Raw genomic sequence first — 25,958 nt, 5'->3', positions numbered from 1 at the left:
AATCTCTGAAACCAAACAGAAAGGAAAGCTGTCCGTCCGTGGCAGTGGGCAAGGGCGTGCACACTCACAAGAGTTCCAAGGAGCAAAAGTAGGATAACTTCTGAGCAGACCTGCCGTCCGAACGGCTGGGAGCTGCGGATCTCCCAGCGCTCCCTGTGTCTTCTGAGCAGAGACCAGGCTCAGCATCCCGCAGACCCCCACCCTCCCTAGGCAGAGGCAGGAGTGGGCCCTAAGCCAGCAGTACACGCCCTCCAGGACCTGGGGTCCTCCACGGAAGATGGGGGCATGGAAGGGAGGCCCCCACGCCCTGGCCCGACAGGTACTGCCTGCCTCAGCCCGTCAGACAATGCTAAGCGTCCTCTGCCCTCACTCTGCACCGGTGGAAGAGCAGGTCCAGGCTGCGCCACACGTCCACTCTCAGGGACAAACTTTTCCTCTCGGGTGTTTCCTCACTTGCTCGTTCATTCCATCTTTGTGTCGCACACGTGTGCCCCCACTGTCTAGCCAGGCAAAGACACCAAAGCAGGAGGGGTTGGTCTTGGTCAGAGCCACATGGGCCACTGTGAAGGCTGGGATTCGAGGCATCAACTATGTCCTCAAACCCACCCATGTGTCCTGTGTGGAGAGGCCTCAGGGACAGCGGTGGAAGAGGGGGCTGATCAGCCTCGCCCACCCTCCCAGAGTCCCAGTCTGGAGCCTGCACCGACTAGCAGGGGCAGCCTGGCAGCTCCTGCCCTGGTGACAGCGGGCGTGTGCAGCATTGTCAGGAGGGAACCAGGGGCAGCTGCAGCTGCTCAGGAGCCGCGGCTCCTCCCAGGTGCAAACCCGGCTTTTGTTTCCAATGCCCCCTGCAGCATGTGCATCCTCTCCAGGGAAGGTCCTGGCTGCAGGTCTCCTGGTCTGTGGAATGCGAATGATTCCAGGAGCTGCGATGGTGGGAAGGACTTCCTTAGGAGATGAAGCCACCCAGGGGTCACCAGGGCCAGGCCGAGGCTGCGACCATCACATACTGAGCCCTGCTGTCCACACTGCCATCCAGAGGCCCAGAACTAGGCTGGAGGAAGGACTTGCCTGGAGGAATAACCCAATCTGGTCAGATTAAGAGGAGGCATAGACAGTGACGGGATAACTATCAAGCCTCAGGCCGGTTAACCCCAAGTCCAGGTTCCTAGGCCCAGGCAGCCCTTCCTGGTCCCTCAGTGCTTGAGACCACACAGAGAGAGCGGGATCGTGGGCCCGGGCTCCTGACCGTGCTGGATAAGGTGTGCAGGCAGCCACGCCAGGCCCAGGCAAGAAGGAGCAAGCCCGGAGCATGCACTGAACGGGGGTCGGTGAGTCACAAAATGTGACGCAGCAGAGGGTATGTGGGGGAGGGCAGGGAAATGCACACTTGGATTGGGTCCCCAAAGCCTCCCTCTCCAGCAATGACTCAGTGTCTCTGGGTGAAGGAGCAACCTTCTCTGGGAGGCAGGGCAGGAAACCCCAAGAGCCCAGGGGGAGGGAACCCCACCTTCCTGCTCCAGCCCCACACAGCGGCTGAGAGCCCCAGGCACGGGGGTAGGGAATGTTGGCACCACCCCCACCACGGACCCCGCTGCAGCTTCCAGGTGATGCCACAGGCCCTGAAATCAGGACACCCTTGCTGTACATGGGGGTCATCTTGAGGTTCTCTGCCAAGGCTGCCGACCTCTATGCCTGCCCCCAGTTCTGCAGCTCAGGCATCTGGCTTCACCGCCAGGCCTTACCCTGTGGAGAACAGGGGGCCGGGGTGGGGGGTCTGGGAGCCAAGGAAGGAGTGAGGCCCTCCAGACATCAACATCGCAGTCCTCGCCCCCTCCCTACAGACCTCATCCAGGCCAGCTCCCCATGTGCAGCTTAAAGCCACGCGCCCTCCTACCATACAAGGTGCAGGCAGCCCTCCCGCCTTCTTCAAAGAGGCATCTGCTCCGGGTCACTCCACTCTCCTCCCCCAGTGACCTAACTAGTCGCCGGGTTCCGACCCTATCCCTTCGCCAGAGGTCACCTGGCTCCACCCAGCAGCCCAGACCAGTAGACCGGCCCTGCCCCATCACTTTGGTTTCTCCAGCATCCAAAGAACGTGGAGGGTCACCCCCCAAAACAGCTGTCAAGGTCCAACAATTAAGCCATCTGTTGCCGCTCCCTGGGACTGGGAGAGGTGAGGTCGAGTTTCTTGGCCAGTTTCCTGTGTGCAGCCCCCACACCACAAAAGCCCCCGGTGTGAGCCGGAGCCCAGCGCGAGACGGCTGGAAGGGCGCGGGGAGGGAGCCGCTGCGGGGTGCAGGCGGGGAGAGGGGCGGCGGCTCGAGGCGCGGCCGGCGGGCGGAGGGTACGGAGGCGCCGGGAGAGCGTTCTCGGGGCGCGCTGCCAGGGTGCAGGAAGCCGGAGCGCGCGGGAGGGAGCGGGGAGCGGGATGCCGATTTCGGCTGGGGGCGGGGAAGCCCCTGATTGGGGCGCGGGAGGCGTGATGTCACGTCCGGCGGGGGAAGCCCTGCCTCGCGCACCCGCCGCCCCCGTCCCCGCCCCCACAGGTGGTGCCACCGCCCTGGGCGCTGGGCGTGGGGGGCCGCCCTCAGGGACCCCGGCCGCGGCCCCGCGCTGCCCGGCTCCGCCGCCTCCCTCCGGGGATCGATAGAGTCGCGCGGCCAGGCGGACCCTCTGGGTCCCCGAGAGCCAGAGGAGAGCCCAGTGCGCCCCGGCCCGCGCCCCCGCGCCGCGCCCCGCCCCGCCCGGCGCTCCCAGTCCCTCCCCCACCCCTGCGCTCCCACCCTGCCCCGCCCCTCTCCTCTCCCGCGGCCGCCGAGGGGCCGGGCCGGCGGCGGGGGAGGTGCCGAGCCGGGACTGCGCTAGCCCGCCGCGCTCTGGGCTGCCCGAGCGAGCGTTCGGACCTCGCACCCCGCGCGCCCCGCGCCGCCGCCGCCGCCGCCGGCTTTTGTTGTCTCCGCCTCCTCGGCCGCCGCCGCCTCTGGACCGCGAGCCGCGCGCGCCGGGACCTTGGCTCTGCCCTTCGCGGGCGGGAACTGCGCAGGACCCGGCCAGGATCCGAGAGAGGCGCGGGCGGGTGGCCGGGGGCGCCGCCGGCCCCGCCATGGAGCTCCGGGCCCGAGGCTGGTGGCTGCTGTGCGCGGCCGCAGCGCTGGTCGCCTGCGCCCGCGGGGACCCGGCCAGCAAGAGCCGGAGCTGCGGCGAGGTCCGCCAGATCTACGGAGCCAAGGGCTTCAGCCTGAGCGACGTGCCCCAGGCGGAGATCTCGGGTGAGTGAGGGCGCGGCCCCGGGGACCCCGGCCTGGCCGGGCTTTGGGCTCCGGACCCTGGTCTTCCCGACGCGGCTACTCGCTCCTGGCGCGGGTTCCTGCCGCCTGCGCCCATCCGCCCTGGCCCCGAGTGGCCCCCTGCGCTGCGGCTCCTCTGCAACCCCACGGCCCTCGCCCCCAAGCCCCGCGCCGCACTCCCTCGCCAGGGTCTCCTCCGCTTCGCTCGGTCGTCCTCCACCTCTCCCCGCCCCCCGCACACCGGCCTCTTCCCTGCGGAGCTGATCTCGCCGGGCTGCGGGCTCGGGGCGCTCCTCCCGGGCCACGGCTGGAGCTGGGCGTCTTCTGCCCGCCGCTCGGCCCAGTGCGCCTGCAGGCCGGGAGTCCCAGCCCCGGGGCCGGCTGTCGGGGCGCTGTGGGGCTCGGCGTGGTCGGGCTTTCGGGGCGCCCCTGACGGTGGCCGCGGACCCCTTCTCCTCTGTACAGACCTCTCTGGGAGGCGTCTCCGGTCCTGCCCGGGGATTCTCTTAGGGTCTCCAGCAAAGGCAGCCTAGGTGGGTTTTATAAGCGGACCCTCTCGGGGGGGTAGTGCGGAGGGGTGGGGAGGGAGCTGGGCACTTATCCGCGGGCGGAACGCCGCCGCCTCGCAGAGATTCCTGTCGAAGAACTTGTACGCGCCGGCCCCCGCCTGGCACTTGGGCGGCCTCGCGCCGCGAGTCCAGCTGCAGGTGGTCGGCGCGTTGGATCCTGCCCAGGAGCCGTGTCATTTCTTTATAAGAACAGCGGCCCTCTTGGCGCCCCCTAAGCCCTGGAGCCGCCTGCGGCTCTGCCTCTTCCCTCCCTGTGGTCCCGAAGGAGCTTTGGGGACAGAAGTGTACGGGTGGGTGGAGCGGTGGGCTCCGTGTTCTAAGGATCTCTTGGAACCCAAGCTTCACCTTTCCACGTGTGGGGACCAACCTCGGTCTGTACCCCATGCCAGGGACCCAGTGGGCAAGAACAGAACAGACTAGGTTCCTGCTCTGAGGGGCTCCTCTGAAACCAGGGGAGTGGGAGTGCGGGTGGAGGGCTACTCAGATGGGGACTCAGCGCAGGAATGCCCATGGTCCTGGGGATTCTGAGCAAGAAGGATCCGTGCATCTGGGTGAGGGGGGTCTGTGACCATGCCTTGCTGCCTGGGGCGGGGCGGTGGGAGGAGGCAGTCGGGCTCTGGACCCCTGCCCCTCCAGGAGGAACAGAACCCACAGACAGCCCCTTGCCCTTGGCGGATCTCCCGACGCCCCCAGCCTGAGGTTCTTGTAAGGACCCCCTGACCACCCCCCCCCCCCAGGAGGTACAGAACCCGTAGACAGTCCCTTGATGGATCTCCCGATGCCCTCCCCACCAGCCTGAGGTTCTTGCAAGGACCCCTCCAAAGTCCCGGGGACAGGCCTTCCTGTGCCTCTGCAGAGGCAACCCTGTCATTTCCAGGCTGCCTTCCGCACCCCACTGGGCTCTGTCTGTCCCAGGTAGGGGGCACACCTGGATGCCAGGCAGCACAAGGTCCTGGGCACGGTTGGGTTTGATCTCTGCCCCTCTACTCACACACAAAGAGGCATCCCTGGCCTTCCTGGTGAATCCCTCCCCAGGCATCAGGGTAGCAGAGTGGCTGAGTGGCTGCCCCTCCCAGCCCAGAGTCTTGCATCCTGCTCCTTTGGAAACCATTAGCCCTCAGCCCTTTTTAGCACCTCCGTGTCCTCTGGGCAGTTGCTTCCTTAGGAGCCAACCTAACCTTGGTTGCATCCACAGGCCACTGTTGCCAGTTAGAGAGACAGAGTGGCAGAGTTTGGCCATCTCCCAAGGGTGAGAAGAGAGGGCAGGACAAGATGGAGAAGTTGACGTGGGGCTGGGCCAGAGAGTGCGGGTCTTGCTGCTCTTGGGTTGGGGAATGCGGTGGGTTAGGGACCCAGGACAGGCAGATTGTGTTGGTTTCTCTGTGTCTGATGGGGCAGGGGATGCTGTCCACCCCGCGTGGGGAGTGTGAACACCCTGCAGCTGTCTAGCCATGGTGCCCGCCGTGGGCCAGTGCCTGCTGCCAGGGCTCGGGGTGCCGCCCTCCTCCAGACTTGCAAGGCCAGGACTGCACTGGGGCAGGATCACTGCCCCTCCAGGCGGTGCCCCTCCGACGGGAGCCTCTCTCCCCGGACCCCCTATGGCTGCAGAAGTGGGGAGTAACCTTCGGGACCCAGGGTACAGAAGACAGTGTGGGAGCCACGTGGGCTGAGGGAAACAGGGTGACTCCCTCGGGCCGCAGCAGTCCTGGGGCAGCCAAGCCCAGTGTCCCCTCCTGCTTTGTCGTCTGGGCCTGGGCTCCGCGGAACGGGCGCCCTCTGGTGGCCCCTGGGCGGCAGATCCTCCCAGGAGCCCTGGACCCTCTGTGGCCTAGTGGGCACCATTCTCAGTCCCCTCTCTCCTGCATCTAGACTTCTCCAGGGGGACCTCCTCAGAGGGGATGCAAACCCCCTGCGGTTGGGCACCTCGCTGGCCCAGAGCGGGTGGGGTAGAGATCTGATACTTCCTTGTGGGAAGGAGAGCAGATGGCCCTGGGTGTGTGGCGGGCCTTCCCAGCCTCTGCCCCAGGGACCAGAAACGGCAGTGGGCGACAGGAGACTTTGCTCATGAAAGAGGGCAGTGTCAGGACATATTGGGCTCCCTTTTGAGACTTCCTTTGTCCTCTGGACAGCCAGGCCAGGCTGCAGTGACAGCAGTGGTCATCCCATTTTATGGGCAAGGAAGCAGGCCCGGGTGCCACCAGCTGGATGGTGGCACTGCAGCAGGGCACCCGGCCACCCTCCCTTTATGCCAGGGCACGGCACAGAAGGCAAGGGTGGAGCCGAGTGGCACCCCGGGTGCCCCTGCGCTGCCAGGAGCCCTCGTGCTGAATCACTGCCTGCCCGCGTGCCAGCAGGCCTCCTGCTTTTGCTTGCAAGGTTGTGCCTGGGCATAGGTGTTCCCAGAGCACCTGCCTGGCTTCCTGGTGTCTGATGTGATGTGATGTGTGTCTGTTTTCTCCTTTGCTGGGGTCTCCGTGCCCCACCTTGGCACCTGAGCTGGTACCACATCTCTCTGTTTCCCTGTTGTAGCCACAGAACCTGGCTGGCTCCTGGCCCAGGACAGCTTCTCAGAGGACACCCCCAGGCCTTCCTGGCTTTATACCTGGCTGTGCTGGGTGGGGAGCGGGATATGGAGGGTAGAGGAGGATCTCCTTGGAGCAGACACCCCTGTTCTCAGGGTCTCCCAGCCTGAGGCAGAGGAGGGGCCCTGAGGTCTAGTTTTGGGGGCGGAAGTCAGAGCGGGGCATGGGACTGTCTGTGTCACAGAACTGCCCGGCCGCTCCTGTGCCCCGGAGTGGCAGCCCACCTACCAGCTGGAACGGGCACCAGCATGCCCTGGAGCCTGTATCAAGCACTCACTCGTTGGGCCCCTCCGAAGGAATCTTTTCTTCTCTGTGCCACTTTTGACTGCCTGAGTGGTTGGCACACAGACTCTGGGGAACCGTCCTCAGAGGGCCTGGACCTCTCCTTCCCACATCCGTGAAAGGGTGTTCCTGGCTGGGCCCAGGAGAGCCCACCAGCATCTGCTTCTCAGTCCTGTTCAGCGGGCCTCTCGGAGGCTGCCTGGCACACAGCCCCTCACCAGACCAGACGGTTCCCTGTGCCCTGTCCTGTCCAGGTAGCTCAGCGTGGTTCCCAGGTGGTCCTTGGCCTTTGCTGTGCCGCCGCTCTTCCCTCCGTGAGAGGAGCTGGGATTTCATCATCCCCAGCGTGAGGACCGAGCGGAGCCCAGGGGAGCCCTGATCCGACAGGGCCACCTGCGTGATGCAATGGCCTGGGTCCCTGCTGGACCGCCAAGCCTCCCATGCCAGGCAGGCCACTGCGCTCCTCAGGCACAGATGCCCCCACCCCCCCATCCCATCCCCGGTCTCCCTGGGTCTTTTCACAGGAGAGAAAGGGAATAATCATGACCTCCTGTGAAGGTGGCCAGGAGGGAGAAGGTGCTGGGGCCGTGCACCTCGTGGGCAGCCCCAGGCTGTGCCCCCCTCTCCCCGGACACCCTCTGCAAAGGCCCCCACACACCCCTCTCGGTTAATGGCATCCGGTACCCTAATTAGAGTACACGTGAACCCAGCTTGTGGAGCGTTTCCCATTACTGTCTGGTTAACACATCAGATGGAAGGGGTCTTTGTAGACCCATTTTACAAATGAGTAAACCGAGGCCTGGCGAAGCCCTCCTCTTAGGGCCGGATCTGGCTACAGCATTGATCACTGCCCAGTAAAGCCAGGCCAGGCTGCCTGTGCCAGGCTCTGCACTTCCTGGAAGGCTGGTGCTTTCCCCAGCCAGCTCTCCTGTCCTGGGTCTGCGCTCCATCTCTTAGGCGCATTTAGGACGTTTAACCGGGACTCCTCCTGGCCTCCCTGCCTCCAGTCTTGCCCAGTTCCTCCTGGCCGTGCTGCCCAGAGAGTCGTACTTCCACACAGCTGGGCCTCACCCTCCAGCCTGGCTCCACTGCCTGTGGGGGGAGGGCTGCCGCTCCAGCCTGCTAGGAGGGCTGTTCCCAGCGTGTGCTGCAAAGCCCTGCATGTCCCCAACAGGGCAGACCCGCCACCCACACTGGGCCAAGTGCCCCAGGATTAGTGGACAGGCACCCTATTCAGGTGCCCACAGGTGCCAAGCCAGGGAGATAAGGCAGGCCAGTCTATTGGGGCTTGTACCTTCACACCAGCCATCACTAGGGACAGGGTGAGCCTGTGGTTAACACGCCTTCCCCGGTGCCCAGGACGCCTCCCTACAGCAGGACTGGGGGCATACCTACCTGGTAGCCGAACCGCAGGGCTGGGCATCAGACCCCAGAGGAGAGCTTAGTGGGTGTCTGAGCATGCCCATGTCTGTTCTACGGCATCCATGTGCATGGCACAGGTGTCAGCCACGGGCTGGCACTAGACGGGAGACCAGGCAGGGGAGGGGCTCACCCGAAGCCACACGGGTCAGGTCTGGCCTGGGGCCCCACATCTGCCGTGCCCGGGCCGGTGAGAGGCTGGACACCTTTTCTTAAGCCAGACTGTCCTCACAGGGCCTGGCTCAGTTATTTCAGATCAAGACTGGACCCCTGGTGGAGGCTGGGGGTGGACACTCCTATATGCGGCGCCTCTGCCCAGCCCTGGCCCCGTCCAGTGTCGACGTGCCCAGAGCCCTGAGCCAGCCTGGATCTTGCCAGTCGCCAGCACAGCCCTGTGGGGCCCGGGATCTTGCCCACCTTACGTGGGGGCTCCTCGCTGCCGTGCCTGTGGCGGCTTTTCATCGTCTGGGAACAGGCCTGGGCAGGTGCCCTGAGCCGCTTGAAGTCTCCTGACAGGGTGGGGGTGCAGTGTAGGGTGTTGAGACATGGGTCAGGGAAGCAGGAGGTTCTCCTCCACCTCCAGGCCCCACACCCAGGCGGGAGCACACAGCAGCCAGGTGTGGGGTGAGGGCTATGCTGGGGAGCAGGGCCCAGAGCTGCAGCCTCCTTGGCTGCTCTTGGCCCGCTGTGGGTGGCGGGGAAGTACAGGTGTGAGGGGCACACCCCACTGCCCCAGGCTCGGTAGCAGTCTGGAATCCGGGTGGGTTTAGGAGCCCCTGAGAGGGCCAGGCTAGCCTCACACCACCCCCCCCCGCCTGTGGCCCCAGCTCCATCTCCCACCAGCTCCTGCTGACCCACCTTTCTGGCACACCTGTCCCCTCCCTCCACGGCGTCCTCCCCGTGCCCACCCACAGCACACGCCTCCTCCGGCCTTTCCCCACAGCTTGACTTCCCGGGCATCCGCCAACATGTACACTCCCTGTTGCCGGGGGCCCCCGCCTGGGCAGGCCTGAGCTCCACACAGGATGGCGAAGGCCCCGAGTCCCTCCTGGTAACAGGTGGGGCTGGGTGCCCGGGTTAGGAGCCACGTGTTTCCAGGGATGCCAGAACAGTGCCACAGGCTGAGCAGCTGCAGCTGCAGACGTGTGTCGTCCGTGGTTCTAGAGGCTGGAAGCCTGAGATCAAGGTGTCCGTCCACCGGGCTGGCCCCTTCTGAGACGTGAGGAAGTCTGGCCGCTGCCGGCTTCCGGGTGTTGCCTGGGTGGTAAATCCCACCTTGGTCTTCACAGGCCGCTCTCCCCGTGTCCGCTTCTGTCTCCGAATTCCCCCTCTTCACAAGGACACGACTCTAATTGGGTCAGGGCCCACCAGTACCATCTCTTCTTAACGAGAGGTGTCACACAGACTCCACACCCAAAGTCACATCCTGAGGAATCGGGGTTAGGCCTGGGCCGTGTGGGTTTTGGGGGGACAGTTTAGTCTGTATTGGGGAGCTAGCCCAGCCCAGCATACCTACATCTTCCCATCAGGCGGCAAAGACCCCGAGGCTCTGGGTGTTTTGTGACTGTGGCCTCCTGAGCACCGGGCTGTGTCCCTGTAACGGGCTTAGAGCTCAGCACAGATGCACCCGAAACCCTGGTGACAGTGTGAGGGAGTGACCACGCCCCAGCCTGCAGCTCACCCCCGCCCACCTGAGGCACTCTCAGGGCACAGCCTGGTCCCCACAAGCCTGGGAGGCCTCAGTGTCAGGCCCTGCACGGCTACTGGGTCCTTGGCCAGCCCCTCCTGCTGTGGGCCTCCGCTTCTCCCTCAGGTCCTGGTGGCAGGGCCGGGCCACTCAGGTGATGTTCCAGGTCTAGTGCTACAGCAGTGGCTGAGGATGCCGCCGCCTGTGCCGTCACAGAACCGGGGTGGGGGACAGTGGCCAGGCTGGCCTGAAAACCTCCTCCAGGTTGGGCTGGGGGAGCCCAGGCCGGGAGAGACGTGGTTCAGTGGTGTGAGTGTGCCTTGGACAGGCCCCAGGGTCCCACTTGTCAGGGGGCGGAACCCTTCAGGTGGACTTTGGGCGGGGAGGCAGTGGGACTGCAGGGCGAGGGCACCAACGAGGGTTTGGAGACGTAGAGATGAGGGAGGCCTGGGGGCCAGGAGGCTGCACCATCCCTGTCTCCTGAGGCGGTGGCTGGCCGAGGAGGCCCGATGCTCTCTTGTGCTAAGGGCCCCTTGGGTCCTGGAGGCTTGGCAGGGTGACAGGGCAGCCCCCAGGGGCTCCACCCATCCTGCTCCTTCAGGAGGAGACCTCCCAGGGCTCTGGTGGGGAGGAGGGCCAGCCACAGAGCCACTGCAAATCATCCCGGAGGCCAGGGGACTCGGAAGCAGAAACCCTGAGCCCAGCATGGGGCAGGGCCAGCGGCAGCTGTGAGCCAGGCCTCCCAGTGGGCTCTTGGGGTCTTCCATGGGGCGCAGCTGGTGGACAGGGAGAGGAGGGGACTGGGGCTGGAGCAGGGCAGTGAGGAGGATGCTGGGGTCCCTCCTTCCCCAGGCCCTCCCTCCCCTGGTCCTCTCCCACCTTTGAGGCGCCCCAGGAGTTCCCAGAGTTGGCATGCCAGGGGCTGTCCACCGGGTGGGCTGAGCACCACTTAGTTTGCAGATGGGAAAGCTGAGTCCCGGAGAGGGGTCCCCAGGGCTCAGAGCTGAGAGGCCTCACCGCCCCGGGCCAAGCCCCACGTTTGCCGAGTGACTCACTCCTGCTCTGGGCCTGGCTAGCGGGGGTGAGGTTGGGTCAGAGGATGGGGAGCTGGGCCAAGGCCACAGACCACCCCGCAGGTGCAGGCACCCAGAGGCCTGAGGGGCACCGGGGGCACATAGGAGGGGAGGCTGCGAACACAGCTCGGCTTCTTTGCAGCCCCATGTCGGGGCCGTGTGAGGACACACACCGCAGGAGGGCCCGGCCAGCCTCAGCCCAGCCCAGCCGCCACGCCCGGCGGGTCTCCTGAGGTCAGAGCCAACCCCGCAGTGGGTACTACATGCCCGCCTGCTGTCCTGGCTCCTCCTGAGGGACAAGGGTGAGATGGGCGGGCCAGGAAGTACAACGTTGCTAGGCTTCTGCTCCCGCCCCACAGAAGTTCAGGTTCTACTGAGAAACTTGGCTGGGGCTTCTGGGGACTCCCAAATCCAGCCGCCCAGGACCCTGCAGCACTGCCCATCCTGAGCCCCGTCCTCGCCCGCTGGTCCATCCTGGGGTGATGGATCTGGCTGCAGTGACCCCGACGCTCTGAGGCCCGGAATAGCGCATCTCCCTCCTGGGAACAGCCAAGCCTTGGACAGGCCCATGCAGCAGTGACGGATCCCTAGCCTCCCTGGCAGGGGTGTTTCCTGGGTGCACCATCAGCAGTGGGACCTGTAGGGAAGTCTGTGGCCTGTGCACACCTTCAGACGATTTCCCCAAACACCGAGGACAGCTGTCCAGTGCGTCACAGAGCTGTGGCCTATGGGTGATGGTCTCAGCCTGTCCCTGCATCTGGTACAGCCTCAGTGCCCACTGTGGACCCGCAGGTCACCCCTGTGTCTGGTGCATCCTTGGTGACTGGGGCTCCCTGTGGCTGTCTGATCCCATCCCTGTGGTAACCCATGTGTGACGTCTAAGTGTCTCCTCAAGAACTGGGGCCAGGAGGCCCATCCTTGGCTCTGGAGACTGCAGGGAGAGCATCCCACCCACCTGTGACCATCTACCAGGCCCTGGGGACAAAGCTGATGCCACCTGCCACCAGGGTTGGCTCAGGCGTTTAGATGCGTCTCCAGTTGTCATGGAGCTTGGGACACACTAGACCCAAGGAGGTATTTTAAAAGGACAAGTCTCCTGCATAATCCAGCTCCACTGTTCCTGAACGCGATGCCCCCTCCCCGAGCCTCGGGGGGCTGCACACAGGATACTCCTTGGCGTCTTCAGTCTCCCTTCTGTGGCCTCACACCCAGGATGTTAGGTGTTAGAACAGGTGCCTCCCTGTTCTGTGTGCATAGCCCCAGCCTGGGGGCAATTTGGGGTGAGGGGTGGCTGCAGGTGAGACAGATACCTGGGAAGGTCCCCTGGGATGTGGTGGCTCCCAACTGGGAGCAGTTGCCCTGGGCACTTGTGACATCCCAGTGACTGAGGAGTGGGGGTGCTCCGGTGTTCAGTGGGTGGGGCCAGGGAGCCCAGTAATCATGGGAGATGGAGGTGCCCTTCCACAAATGCCAGTAGCACCCCCAAGAGAAATACTTGAACTGAAGCTGTAGGCAGGACCACGCCAGGGGAAGAGGGAGCTCAGGGGAGGGGGCACCACTCAGCGCCAGGTGCTGGGATGGGAGGATGGGCAGACTGGTGACCAAACACAAGCATGCAAGAGGGTTGTTCTAGATGCACCCATCCTTCTGTGGGTGCACAGATGAGGTTCTGGATGTAATTCAGGGGGTTCATGAACTTGGCTGAGAAAGAGATGACATCTCTATCGTTGCTAACCTCTAAGCAGAATTTAGCATTTTTTCTTACTGGGAACGATGGTGTTCTGGGACCCGGGGCTTGGTCACCAGCAGACATCGCCGCCGTTGATGCCCCTCCACATTCGAAGCAGACAGCTTGGAAAACCGCGTCCTCTCACTGTGACTTTGAATTCTAGTCAGTATTAGGCCCGTTGCGGCTCCTGTAAAACTGCTTCCTGGGGAAGCACGTGCGTTGCCACCTCACAGTTCGTTGTATCATGTTCTGGTAACTGCTGTGTGATGAGTGCTTCCTCCGTGGTCCTCCGTGTAGACGTATGCTTCAGAAACAAGCATCGTCCTGAGAAAGCGTCTGCGGCTTCACCAATGGGCGAGGGGCCCGCGGCACAGAGGAAGTCCTGCTGACCTGAGCAGCGAGTTGCCCCCGTAGCAGAGAAGGAGAGGCTTGGGGCCCAGTGTGTCTGCGCCCAGGAGGTCCTGCTGTGGCCAAGGGTCTGAAACGGGGGGACGTGGTGGGGAGTCCCCAGGCACCTTGGGCGGAGTAAGGAGCAGCGCCATCTGCCTGCCCTGCAAGGGAGGGGGACGCATCCCAGGTCCTCTGCATCATTGGTGGAGGCTCCGTGAGCTCCTACTGGGTACTGGGTGCTGGGTGCTGGGTGCTGGGTGCTGTTCTGGGTGCTGAAACGCAGCCGCAGACAGAGCACTTGCTCTCTGGACCCAGTTAGCGCAGAGACAGGACACGTATGAGAGAGTCCACACAAGCTGTGCCTGTGCTTGGCCACCATGAGTGTGTAGCTTGTGTGAGTTACAAGTAAAGGGGTGTGACATGCCGGAATCTAGGCATCTGCATGTGAGGTTTGCAACCACTCACCCATTTGAGTCATGTGAACCCTGAGGGCCGAACCCTAAAGACCCCTCCCTGGCTGGGGACTGGCCCAGGGCTCCCAAATGCAGTTTGGCCCCTCTCTTGCCCTGGCCATCTCTTGCCCTGTCCTCGGCCTCCCATGCTGCCTTACAGGACCCTCAGCTGGGGCTGGCCACCCGGGGCTCTTCCCCAACCCAAGGAGCCTGGAACATCCGGGCCCTGGAGCACTGGGGACCAGCTCATTGAGAGGACCAGAGAGGAGACTTCGGGAGCAGATAGGAAGGGCTGGGTTCTCCCAGCCCACATCATTCGGCCTGCAGAGGAGGGAGAGGAGGCCAGGGTGGGCAGCCCCTGGGCAGCCTGGAGAGATCTGCCTGAGGGGAGCAGTGGAGCCGCGTGGCTGGCGTCAGAATCGGGGGTGGACTGGCTTCCCGAGCCCGAGCATCTCGTTCATGGGGGGGAATAAGGGGCGTCCACCCACAGCCGTGTTGGGAGCCCAGCCTGGCATGGCTGAACCCCTGGCATCTGGCACCCAGGGATGCCCAGAAGGGGTGGGCTTCACTGTGTTTCTGAATGGCAAAGGCAATGAGTGGGTCAGGCGGAGACGGACGGGGTTGGGGGCTTGGTGGGCAGGGTCTGAGGGCATTAAGGCTGGACCCCAGAGCCAGGAGGGGCGTGACCAGAGGTCTGTTTGAGTCGAAAGTGAGGTGTCGTAGATGACCCCCACGTTCATTCCTCCCTCAAGCAGAGATCCCTCGGGCTGAGCTGTGCCCCGACACAGGCTGTTCTGGGTACCGCGACACAGGAAAGTCCCTGTACTCCTTCGGGGACCTCTGTGTGGTCGGGGCGACATCGGCGGTCATTTCGGAAGGTCAGGAAGGCTCAGCGCCGTGAGGAGGGTGTGGCAGGGCTGCTCTGAGGCCAGTGCGGAGCCGGCAGGTGGAGGGGGAGGGCGCGTGGGTGTGCACACACTGCCTGCGCCCCTGTCCGCATGGACCTCGGGGTTCCCAGGGAGGCGGCCTCCCGGGCCTCTGGGGACAGCCACACCCTTGGCCGAGGGCTGGCTCTCTTGAAGATCGTGGCTGTTCCGGTGGCCGTCGTCTTAGCAAAGGGGCGGGTCCTGAGAGAAGCCAAAGCCAAACTGCTGGGGGTCAAAGGGGGTCAAGGGCCGGCTCCACACCGGCGGTGTGCCCCTGGCCCTGCCTCACGGTGGCTGTGTGCCCTGGTAGAAGGCTGGCCCGCCCTCTGCCCAGCGTGTGTCATGTCAGGGGGGCCTACTCTTTCTCTAAGTCTCATCTTCCAGAAGGCGGGCTGTGGAAGAGGGCACTCTGTGGGGAGGGAGGAAGGCCAGGCTGGGGAGCCAGGGGCCAGATCCACCTGGACAGGTGGTCCCGTCATCGTCACCGGCGCAGCTGCTTCCTGGGGGTCACCCTGGGCACTCACAGCACACAGTGTCGGCTCCCATTCGCTGGCTCTGGGTGTGAGAAGTTGGAAATGGCAAGAAGAGATGCTGACAGGCCATTCTGGGTGGAACGCACAGTGTCCCCAGGGCGCAGTGACAGTGGGACGGCCGGAGGCCCTCTCGGGCCCGCCTTGGGGGTGGCGGCTGGTTTTCAGGAAGAGTCCAGGGTGGAGACTCCAGGAGGCACTGCAGGCCCTGTGGAGAGGCAGGAAGGGCAGGAGATGCCGGCCCTGGGTCTGGACAGCTGCCCTCATAGGGGCCTCTCCCTTCCCCTACGGGATGGGGCTGGTTCCTTCCCACAGGCTGTCTGCCTCCTGGATCTCATGTGCCCGCCCCAGGCAGTGTCCCCCACCTCTGCCCAGGGCCATCTCATGGGATCCTGGCATCCCTCCGCCTGCCAGGCAGTCCGGGTGTAGACAGGGCGGAGTCAGGACTCCAGGTGCCTGGGGGTGGAACTCTGAGCTTCCGGCACTCCTCCGGCAGGTGGCTCCGGGAAATGGGTGGGAGTCACAGAGGCAGGGGGCCCACATTCCCACCTGCTCCAGGACCCGCAGGGCCCACAGGAGGTGGGGGTTCACCTCTGGGGAGGCGGTCAGGAAGGCACATGACAGGGCCACCTGCTCAGAGTCTCCCTGGCCTGGGAGCCCTGGGTGTTCTTGGTGGTGGGCTGTGTGACCAGCAGCGTGGCTGGCAGGTATCCCTCCCCGGACATGGCCTTGCAGATGCCGGCCCAGCTGCCTGAGGCCCAGCTAGGTTTCAGCAGCGCCTGGCCAGCGACGGGACAGTCAGGCCAGCAAGGGTGGCCAGGCCTGACCCTAGTTTTGCAAGAGTGGCCTAATCTCCATACCTGGGCTTGGGATGCCCAGGTGCCGAGCCTGGGCTTCTCATTTCCTCCCCTTCAGTGAGGACAGGGGGACACTCAGGCCAGTGGAAGGAGATCCGCATTAGGCGAGGTCTGAGACCCGGGGGGAAGCCACCTAACCTCCGTGAGCCTCAATCTTCCCATCTGTAAGCTGGGGGTGGTCCTGTCTGCCTGTTCATTGAGATACTGCTGATTTTGGGAGAGACGCATTGCTCTCCAAGGAGGCTGGGGGCAGTTCAGAGTTGAAAGTGGCCTTAAACCTCCTGCTGACAGCCTGGACTGGGTCTGAGACCTGAGTGGGGGAGCTAGGGATACGTGGGTGCACACGCATGGGTGCCTAAAGGTGGTGGGCTGCTGCGGGTGGGGAGACCTGTGTGATTCCAGCAGGCGCCCCACCCCCCAGCCCCCACGCTGCAAAGGGCTGCGGATTTAGCAGATGCAAAGACAGGACACCAGGTACATGGGAATTTCAGGTAGACCCTGAATCATTTTGTAGTGTAGTGTGTCCCAAATATTTTAATTTCAAATAAGGAAATAAATGTTGAGAGTAAATATGCCCTACATATTTAGTGTAAGTACACTCCAGATATTTTTGGGGAGAAGAGTTGTTTGCTTTTTGTGGCAAAATATGCATAACAAAATTTGCCAATTTAACCGTTTTTAGGAGTTCAGTTCAGTGGCGTTCAGTCCATTCACGCTATTGTGCAGCCGTCACCCCCATCCAGCTCCACGACCCTTTTCATCTTGTAAAACTGAAACTGTCCCCATTAAACAGTAACTCCCCATTTCCCCTCCCCACTGCCCCTGGTGCCCGCCATCCTTTCAGTCTCTATGAATCCGACTCCTCTAGGGACCTCACATGAGTGGGATCTTGCCATCTCTGTCCTTTTGTGTCTGGCTTCTTTCACTCAGCTTCGTCCTCAAGGTTCCTCCACGCCCAGAATTTCTTCCTTTTCACGGATTAATCCTATTCCATTGTATGCACCTACAGACAGTTTGTGGAAACAATCTATTCAACTGTGGGGAGACATCGTTTCTGCCTTCTGGCTCTGGTGAATGATGCTGTGAGCATGGGTGTACAAGGACCTGTTCCATTTCCTGCTTCCAGTTCTTTGGGGCCAAATACTTTTATACTGCACTAAAATAACAATTCACTGTTGATCTGAAATTCAGATGTAACTGGCCTCCATGCTTTATCTGCACTTGTCCCCTAATTGTGGCTGTAGGGCAGGGCTGGGCAGAAGCTCCAGCCCACACACCTGCCATGCTGGGCGGGCAGGCAGAGGTGCCTGGGCGGCCGCCAACTCATCAAAGCCCTAGGGAGACGCCCTCCTGGGACCGCCCAGACCTCTCTGGGCTCAGCAGGACTTGTTGGCTCCTGCTTCAGCCTTTGCCTGCAGCTCAGGAATTCCCCTGGGATTGGAGTCAGGGCAGGCTGCAAGGTTGGGGAGGTGGGGGATGCTAAGGCCCTTCCTCGTGCTGGGCCCCGTGCTGCTACTCCTAGCCTGTGACCTTGCGCCGGTCACTTAACTCCCTATGTGTCAGCTCTGTCGGCGGGACCTACAGCTGCTGTGAAGATGAAATGACTCGGCTTAAACCCCTGTGAGGCCCATAGTGAGCTCTGCATCTCAGCAGGGAGACAGCTAGGCCTCTGGGAACAAGGGAGCCCTCACCAGGTGTGACCTCCCACTCAGGGGCGCGCCCCCTCGAGCCCCGTGCTTCCTCTGGGGAGGAGGTGCTGGCTTGGGGGGGCGTGGCTCGTGGGCCATGCTGGCAGTGGGTCTTGTTCCCTCCAGTGCCAACACTGGGCAGATTCCCCCCAACATCATTTAGACGTGTGCCTTTATTCAGTACCAGGGTACCAGGGCCGGCCTGGGTGCCAGATAGGGAGGCAGGAGCAAGGAAGTGGAGGCTCCCCTAGCAGAGGTTCCCTCTGGAAGAGCATGGCTTGTTGGGACTGGAGGCCAGAGGCTAGGGAGGCTTTCTGGGGGAGGTGAGGGGAAAGCATGTGAGATGGAGGGAAGCGGCAGGTCACAGCTGGGTGGGGTGACTGGGTGGAGTGACTGGGTGGTGGGGGTGGGCGCAGGGAGAGCCAGGCCCCCATGACCACAGAGATGGCTTCTCGGCAAGTGGTTGGGTTGGGGGTGGGCAGCCGAGTTCCTTTGCTCCCTCCTCCTCTTCTGTTCCTTCCCCAGTGTTTACGAGCCATCCCTCCTGGCGGGCTCCCTCTGGAGGCACCCAAGGGTTTGCTCTGGGATCCGGCCCAGCCTCAGCTGTATGTGTGTCTCTGCCTGGTTGGCATTCACAGGGCAGATGGACGGGCCTGCGCGGCATCTTTGTGGATTGGAATGTGGCTGCTGTGTCCCGTTCTGCGTTTCTAGCGTGCCCCCTGTGGATGCAGCAGACAGGGAAGGCCAGTCCATCCTCGAGGCCTCCTTGGGTGCCTGTGGCCCCTGCAGTGGACGTATGGGAAGCTAGATGGGAGAGCTGGGCAGAGCCCCAGGAGGACAACCCTACCCTCCCACAGCCTGCCTGATTTCCACCTGCTGGCAGGGGTGGGCATAGAGATGTGAGTGCCCTCTTCAGCTCCACCAAGCCAAGGAGGAGAAAGGCTGAGCCAGGCTTGGGGGCACGGCCTCTGGGGAGCACCTCATCCTGGGTTCCAAGAGTGGGCTTTCTGCCTTACAGCCAAGACACCAGGTCCTGGGTGTGGCAGGAGGTTTGTGACACAAACTCTGAATCCCCTTTCATCCCCAGTGTCTGAGGCCACAGCATGAGCCTCAGACAGTGGAGCAGACTGGCATGGGGGGAGGCCTGCAGAAGGCACGCGGCTTCTTGGCCCGAGCTGTGACTAGGCTCCCATCTGATGGACCCCTGCCGTCCTGCCATGCCAGGACAGGTACCGCCCAGACCTGGTGTCTGCTGGCAGGATGGCCTGCCCAGGGCTTCCCCAAGCAGGATCTGGGCAGCTTAGAGAGCAGTCCTGTGGGTTGCCTGGTGAAGCCCCCGTCTTTGGGGGTCTCCGGTGTTGTGGCCTGCCTTGGTGGTCTGTCCAGCAGCTCTCAGTGTGCCCATTGCAGATTGGCCGAGAGGCCTGAGTGCTGCCAGAGGGGAACTGGTGTGAGTGGGTGGTTTTGTCTGGCTGGGTTAGCAGGCCTGGGGAAAGTGGGGAGCCGGGCCGGGACAGTGGGAGCCGCGCAGGGAGCCACAGTGGGAACCTCCCTGGGCTGCAGGGAGGGGAGGGTGTTGGCGGGAGGGTGTCCCTCTGGTGTCCAAGGAGGGGCCAGAGGCGCACAGCATAGACCTCCCAGGCCGGGGGCACCTGGGTGGGAGACTTGGTGGAAAGATGTGGCCTGTTGGGTTTGGTATGTCAGAGGGAAAGCAAGTCAGGATATAGGGGCAGGGGGGTCTGGAGTCAAGGCCCGGGTGCCATTGGACTGGGGGCTGGAGAGGGCAGGTAGAGGATGTGGAATGACCATGGCAGCTTTGCGTGAGGACAGCCGTGGTCAGCTGCCACCTTCATCACAGAGAGAAACCCGACACCCCGCCCCCATTACCCTCCGGGGAGGGGCCCCGGCTCCCCTGAGCACCAGCCCTGCTGAGACCCAGGAGCCCCTGCACCAAGGCCTGGGCCCGCTTAGCTGCAGTGGGGAGCCTAGGAGGCCCGGGCTGCCCGCGAAGAAGAGGAGCAGCACCCGCAGGCGGGAGGGAGGGGCCCGGCCTTGGCGGCGGGCAGGGAGGCGGGCGCAGGGCGGCGGGCAGGAGGCGGCTGCGGCGGCGGGGACCTGGCCGGAGGGGCCGGGGCGGCCGCCTGCGGTTTCCAGGGAGACGGGGGCGGTGCCGAGCACGGCGGGGCGGGGGCTGCGGGAGGACGCTCGTCCCCGGAGCCGCCGCCCTCGGCCGTGCGCGCCAGTGCGGCTGTGGCGCTGCCCGGGGCTGCTGCGGCCGGAGTGGCCCGCGTGCCCGGCGGACCGCAGCCCCCCCGAGTCTCCCGCTGGCTTTTCGCCTCCTGCGAGCCCTTCCGCCCGGCCCCGCTCCGCCGCCTTTCCCCGGCCCGAGCACCTGCACCCAGAGCCCGCGCGCCGCCCGGAGCCGCTGGAGCCGCCGCCGCAAAGGGGGTCCCGCATCCGCCGCCGCGCTGGAAGCCAGGCCCGAGGACCTCTCCCGCGGCGCCACCGCACCCGCATTCCCAGGCGCGCCACCCTCATCTCCACCCGTTCCTCGTCCCTACCGCCTCCGTCCCATCCTCCGCTCCGTCCTGCCCTCCTTGGCCGCCGCAGCCCCATCCCCTTTCCGCCCCTCCTGTCGGGAGTCCGTGGCCCGTCCCCGATCCCACCCCACCCATCGCCCCAGCTGCACCTACCCCTACCCCTCCCGGGCCGCATCCCGGCGTCCCCGCCCCCACCCTCCGCCCCGCTCCCGCATCGCCTGCCGCAGCCCCGGGGCCCCCCTTCCTCTTCCTCCAGGCCCATCCCCCTCCCCCGGGCTGTCGCAGCCCTTCGAGCCCCCTCCCCCGCCACCCCGCCCCCGTGCCTGCCGCACCCACTGCGACAAGCCCCTTCCCCGCCAATCGCGGTGCCCTCCTCCCCTCGCCCGCCCGCCGCAGCCCCCGGCTCCCCGCCCGCCCCCTCCCCTCCCCGCCGCGCCCACTGCACCAGTGCCCCCTCCTCGCCGCGCCGCGAGCGCTGCCGCGTGTCCAGGCTCCTGCGCGCCCGCTCCGGCTGCACGGTTTGCCGTGCTCGTCCCTGGCCGCGGCGGCTGGCGACCGGCATCGGGGCGCCCGGGACCCCCAGGTCAGCGACGCTGCCGCCGGTGCCGCCGAGCCTTTGTTCCGCTGCCGGGGCCGGTCTCACGCCTGTCGCCCTCGCAAGCAGCCGCGGGTGACAGGAGCCTTAGCCGGCCTGCGGCGCGGACCCTCCCACCCGGGGCAGAGGTGTCCCTACGACGCCCCTCGGTTTCGGGTCGCAGTGCGTGGCGGAGGTTCGGCGGCGGCGGAGGGGCTCCTTGGCGACGCTGTCATTTGGGTGAAATGGTGGCAGGGGGCTTCGGGCAGGCGGCAGGGGTGTGGGGAGGGGAGGGAAGCACGATGGGGTGGGTCTGGGGGCCGTGGATGCCGTTGACGAGGAGCTGAGGTGCCGTGGCCGCTCCACCTCGCAGGTGGGGCCAAGGCTGCCTCTGGCTCAGACGTCAGGAGCCCAGGTGGACAGGGACTGGCCAGGGGCGCCGGCTTCTTAGGGGATGGGGCAAAAGTGAGGAAAAGATCTCCTGCAACCTGGGCGGTGGGTGGTCCCCAGGAAGCCTCCGGGGTCGTTTGTCCAGTGCACCTTCACCCCAGGAGGCTGCTGGACATGCCGGAGGATGCCACAGCCACTGGAGCTGGTTGGGGTCCGAGAGCAGATGGGCCAGGGGCTGAGGCAGGCTTCGGGAAGAGGGTTCGGGCTTGGGGAAAGCCTTCGCAGCCATCGGCCAGCCAGGAAGGCCCCGTTGCAGGGTGCAGAGCTGAGTAGAGGGCAGGAGCAGGGAGGCCTGGGCTCTTCCCTTGCGTGTTGGGAGGCTGCGGTGCCTGGAGCTCCGCGCACAGCCCTACTCCAGCACCAAGGCAGGCAGTGCAGGCCGACTGTCCACGCCAAATTCCGGTACCTTAGGCATTGGAGTCTGTTGACACTGAGTGTCTAGGACGAGGCTGTAAAGGTGGATAAAGCCGGCTTTACAGTCTGCACCTCCTGTGTGAGCCGTGGAAGCTTCTGGAGGGATGGGCGTGGCGTGGCGCCATCATCTCTCTGCATTCTCCTTGGGAGGGCTCCAGAGCCACTGGTCACGGGCAGCTGCCAGGCTGGGTCTGGACAAATGAGGTCTGGGTCCATCACTGGGGATGGTGGCCACTGTCAGGATGAGAGTCTCGCCTAAAGCTTTGGGGTGATGGCGCTGATGACCGAGGGGAGACTGCTGGGTGGGGACATGTCGGCAGGGGATGAGAATGCATGACCTAAAAGGTGTCTAAAGCTAAGGCTGGTGGGGGCTTAGCGAGGAGCAGCAGAGTGGGGTGGTCCAGAGCTGTCAGGATCTGGAGGGGGAAGATGGACGAGACAGCAGCTGCCTACGAGCCAGGGAGCGGGAGCTCTGCGCTTTCACCTGAGGAGCAGGAGCCTGGGAATTGGAGGCTCTGGGTTTGAGGTGGGGGATGAATCTGCCATGAAACAAATAATCCCCTTCCCCCCCAAAAAAATCCGCAGAGCACTGGGGAAGGGAAGTGTCCCAGTGACTGAGGGAGGGGAGCGCTGTAGAAGGATGGGTCGGCTACAGCAACTTCAGCCCAGGGATCGGGGAAGAGAGGGTCCAGTCCCTGGCCCAGCGGGGAGCAGGCCTGGTGACCTTGACTTGAGCAGCCCCAGGGCGGGAGGGAGGGGTGGGCCGGAAGGGCCCAGATGCCTCCCTGTGTGTTGGGGGGGGGAAGGGGAGGGGCTGCTGAGACTCACCCCCTAGGTTGGAAAATGCCTCCCTCTGGGTTGGAGGAGGAGAAAGGCCAGGAAGGAGAGGGAGAGGGACATGGGGAGGGTTCCCTCCTGGCCTGAGGCCTCTCTGTCCCCCAGGTGTTGAGCTGAGAGAAGTGATGGGGAGGCACCTGGGGGTGGGGAGATTGAAGATGAGGACTGGTCTTGGGCACATGGCTCTCCATCCAGAAAGACCCCAGCCCCTGGCATTCCTCCAGGAGGGGTCTTGCTTTGCCGCCCTGCAGGGGGACTTTGCAGAGCCGGCCTCTGCCATCTCATGTCCAGGACCAAAACCCGCGGCCCCGGCCTGCGCTGGGCCAGAGCTCAGCAGAAGGAAGCCAGCGGGAGGCCTCCTGCCTTTACCTGCCGCGCATCCAACCCACAGCGGGCCTCAGGGGGCCGCCTCTGTCCAGCCTGCCCGGGGCTCCCAGGCCGGCGCCCGAGCTCTGGCTCCGTGTCTTCACTCCCGTGTTTGTCCGAGGAGGGAGGGAGGGACGGGGGCTGTGCTGGGGCAGCCGGAACAGCGCAGGTCACCGGGCCGGCTGGGCGAGGTGGCCGGGCGGGGCTGAGGGGTTAGCAGGGGGGGCTGAGGCGCGGGGGCTGGTGCACAGCTGTGAGGGGGTGTGGGAGGTGGCTGACAGTGCCAAGGAGCCCCTCAGAACCTGCAGGTTGCGGGGAGCTTCCCATATCTTATGGGTGTTTTGGGCCTCACCTCTCCATGTCTCTCATCAGCCTCTCCTATCTGCATGGTGGGGAATGGGGAGTGGGTCCACCAGGGACCTTGCGAGGGAGGGGCACAGGAGGAGCCGGCGACGGATGCCACCCACCCCTACCCCCTAGGAGTGCTTGAGCCCTAGTCCTGAGTCTTGGACCAGCCCACTCATTGCCTGTGGCCCAGCCAGCCTGGCCTGGGTGCCCCGTCACAGCTGAGCCCATCACAGCTGAGCCCAGGTTGTCCCCGGGAAGCTCAGCTGGCACCTGCCACCCCCTCCCCCAGGCACGTTTCCCTCTCACTGCCCAGCCCAGCACCATCACGTGTCCGGCTGACCTGTGCTCTCCTGGTCTGGGCAGCCTGGATGGGTGCACAGGGCCCCATCACAGCCCACACCCTCGGAGAGACACCTCCTGAGTCTGCTCAGCCTGGCACAGGCCCCAGGAAAGGACCCGGGGGGCGGTTCCTGCTCTAAATCCTGCCCCCACGGGGGTGGGACTGGGGCAGAATCCCATCAGTGAATAAAGGTTGCAGAGTGAAGGATGGTCCCTGGCGAGTGTACCTGTGTCCCAGTCTTCCTGCCTGAGGGCGCCTTCCCACCCATGTGAGGAGTGGGGAAGGAGTACCCCTTCTCTACTAAGCCCCAGGGCTCTCAGCGCCGGGCTCTGTCCTCACCCCAGCTGGCTCCCACAAGGCCCTCCTGGCCCCAGACTCTGTTGGACCCCCAACTCCCCCTCCAGCAGGCATCTGGAGGTAAGGAGGGGCGGGGGGCACAGGTGCACTTGCCATTCCCGCTCTGTCTGCAGCTTAGGAACATAAGTCCAGGCCCTGGGGAATCCCTGGACTGCAGCCCCTGCGGAGGGCTCCCTCCCCCTCCAGCTCAAGCCAGAGCCCCCTGTGTCAGTACATTCCAGAACTCAGACAGGAAAAGAGGGCGAGGAGGGAGCACCCCAGGATAAGAACCCCTACCTTGGCCCTCCCTCGCTCTGCCAGGCCCCTCTGACAGCCTGTCTCCTTGCTGTCACGTCAGCAGGCACAGAGGCTGCAGGGGCCAAGCGGCAGCTGCCCAAGGCCAGATTCGGGTTCTCTGTTCCCTCCTCTTGTCTTGGCCTCCTCCCTGGGTGTGTGTGCTTAGAGGGCGCGGAAGATCAGCAAACTCAGTCTGACCCAGGCATTCAACCACCTAGTCTGGGTCCCCACCCTAGATGGCCTCTAGTGGGGAAGGGCTTCCTGGACCCCAGGCCTGAGGGGCGACTCCTCTTGCAGTAAGCGGGTAGGGCACTTCCTGGGCTGCTTCAGGCCCTGCCTGCACTGGGGCTACAGATCCCTGCTACCACCTCCAGGCAGGGCTGGAGCTGCTGCCAGCAACCCCAGGACAGCCTCGAGCCAGGTGCGGCTGCCGGGCTGATCCCACCCTCGGTCCCGGCTCCCTCTCCTGCCTCTCCTCCCTGGCCTGGCCTTCACTTCCCGCTGACCCCCAGGCAGGAGGTAAAAGAATGCAGGACCTGCCACATTCCAGCCACCCTGGCCCAGGGTCTCAGGACGGGATGAGACAGGCCCCTGGGGCGGCAGTCCTGAGGAAAGTTGCTGGAATTCCTGCTGACAACCCCCCCCCCCCTTGACCCCACCCCTCTGACTAAGCCAGGCTCGTGCCTCCACCTCTCCACTGTGCCTGACCTAGGCCAGCACCAGGAGGGCCTTAGAGGTGGGGGACGAGGCCCAGAAGTAACAGTGTGGCCCTGGCAGTGTGGAGTCCTGAGCTTAGGCAGCCAGAACCACTTGCCCCCTCACTGTATAGCTGGGACAAGAGACCTCATCCCTGTAAGCCCCAGTTTCCTGGTTAACAAAATGGGGATTGCGGCAGCCTTCATCACAGTGCGATGTACACCCTTTTAAATGCACAGTTCTTCCTGATGCCACACACATATTCCAGGTGGGCCCTGAGGTGTACACAGCAGGGCCGAGGGCTGACTCAAAACCTGTCCTGTCCCCACTCCCCACAAGGAGGTGAGGCTGTCTCTGATGGCAGTGCCACTGTCACTGCCCTGGACGCTGGAGCAGAGTAGCTCATGGCAGGCTGCAGAGGAGGGGACTCCACGAGGACACCAGGAGGCACAGGGTGCACCCCGCAGGGCTTGGGGCATGGTCCGATGACCCTTTCATAGGGCCTGCCACCTGCACCAGAGCATACCTGTCTCCACAGCAGACTTGTGCCTGGGGTCCTGCGGGGCCAGTGCCTCTGACCAGCCCGCTGTTGGTGGGATCTGCTGTCCTTGCAGTGGGAGCTGGGTGCCTCCCAGGGCTGCTGTGGGAAGAGAGGGGGATTGGATTCCTTCCTGCTTCCCCATCCTCAGACATGTGCCTGTCGGGCCTGGTAGCCTCCTCCCCACTTGCACACAGGAACCTGAGGCCAGTTCTTTGCTTGCGGCTGCTGGGACAGCAGGCTGAGGGGCGGGACTTGCCCAAGGGGCCTCCTGCCCTGTAGAGGCAGCCCTGCTCCTGTGTCATGTGTGGGAAGCTACAGGACCCAAGCCAGGGCTTTTCCTCCCTCCATGCCCCCACCATTTCTGCCTTCACCCAGGGCACCCCCCAGGCTGGCCCACCCCTGAGCTGTGCTCCACCCTGGGTCTGCCATCCTTCTGCCCAGGAGAGCCTGAGGGTGCCCTCCTGGTTCCCAGTGCTGTCCCAGCCCCTCTCCCTCACGCTGGCCTTTCCCCACAGGTGAGCACCTGCGGATCTGCCCCCAGGGCTACACCTGCTGCACCAGCGAGATGGAGGAGAACCTGACCAACCGCAGCCGTGCCGAGCTGGAGACCGCGCTCCGGGACAGCAGCCGCGCCCTGCAGGCCATGCTGGCCACCCAGCTGCGCAGCTTCGATGGTGAGTGCCTCCCAGGGGTGCTTGGGGCCCGCAAGGTGCTGGTGCATCGGGGGAGGGGCACACTGGGCCTT

The 25,958-nt window shown here is 64.4% G+C and overlaps 1 protein-coding gene and 1 long non-coding RNA gene across 2 annotated transcripts in view; one reads left to right on the top strand and one right to left on the bottom strand.

Moving 5' to 3' along the window:
* The first annotated feature begins 2,552 nt into the window (after positions 1-2,552).
* Positions 2,553-25,958, top strand: part of GPC1 (glypican 1) — a 32,227-nt gene continuing 8,821 nt past the window's right edge. The window contains exons 1-2 of the mRNA XM_032762062.2: positions 2,553-3,272; positions 25,729-25,887. Coding sequence (XP_032617953.1) covers positions 3,107-3,272; positions 25,729-25,887 — 325 coding nt within the window. The 5' untranslated portion in view covers positions 2,553-3,106. The remainder of the gene's footprint in view (positions 3,273-25,728; positions 25,888-25,958) is intronic.
* Positions 16,262-25,716, bottom strand: LOC116814489 (uncharacterized). The gene is made up of 3 exons (XR_009212902.1): positions 23,325-25,716; positions 17,478-17,788; positions 16,262-16,789 (listed from the first exon to the last, which is right to left on the bottom strand). It is a non-coding gene; the product is annotated as an uncharacterized LOC116814489 (long non-coding RNA).

The sequence above is a fragment of the Hylobates moloch genome, unplaced genomic scaffold (assembly GCF_009828535.3).
Source record: "Hylobates moloch isolate HMO894 unplaced genomic scaffold, HMol_V3 SCAFFOLD_1, whole genome shotgun sequence".
Taxonomy (NCBI): Eukaryota; Metazoa; Chordata; class Mammalia; order Primates; family Hylobatidae; genus Hylobates; species Hylobates moloch.
Note: the sequence above shows the minus strand (reverse complement) of the source record. Positions and strands in the feature narration are given on the sequence as shown.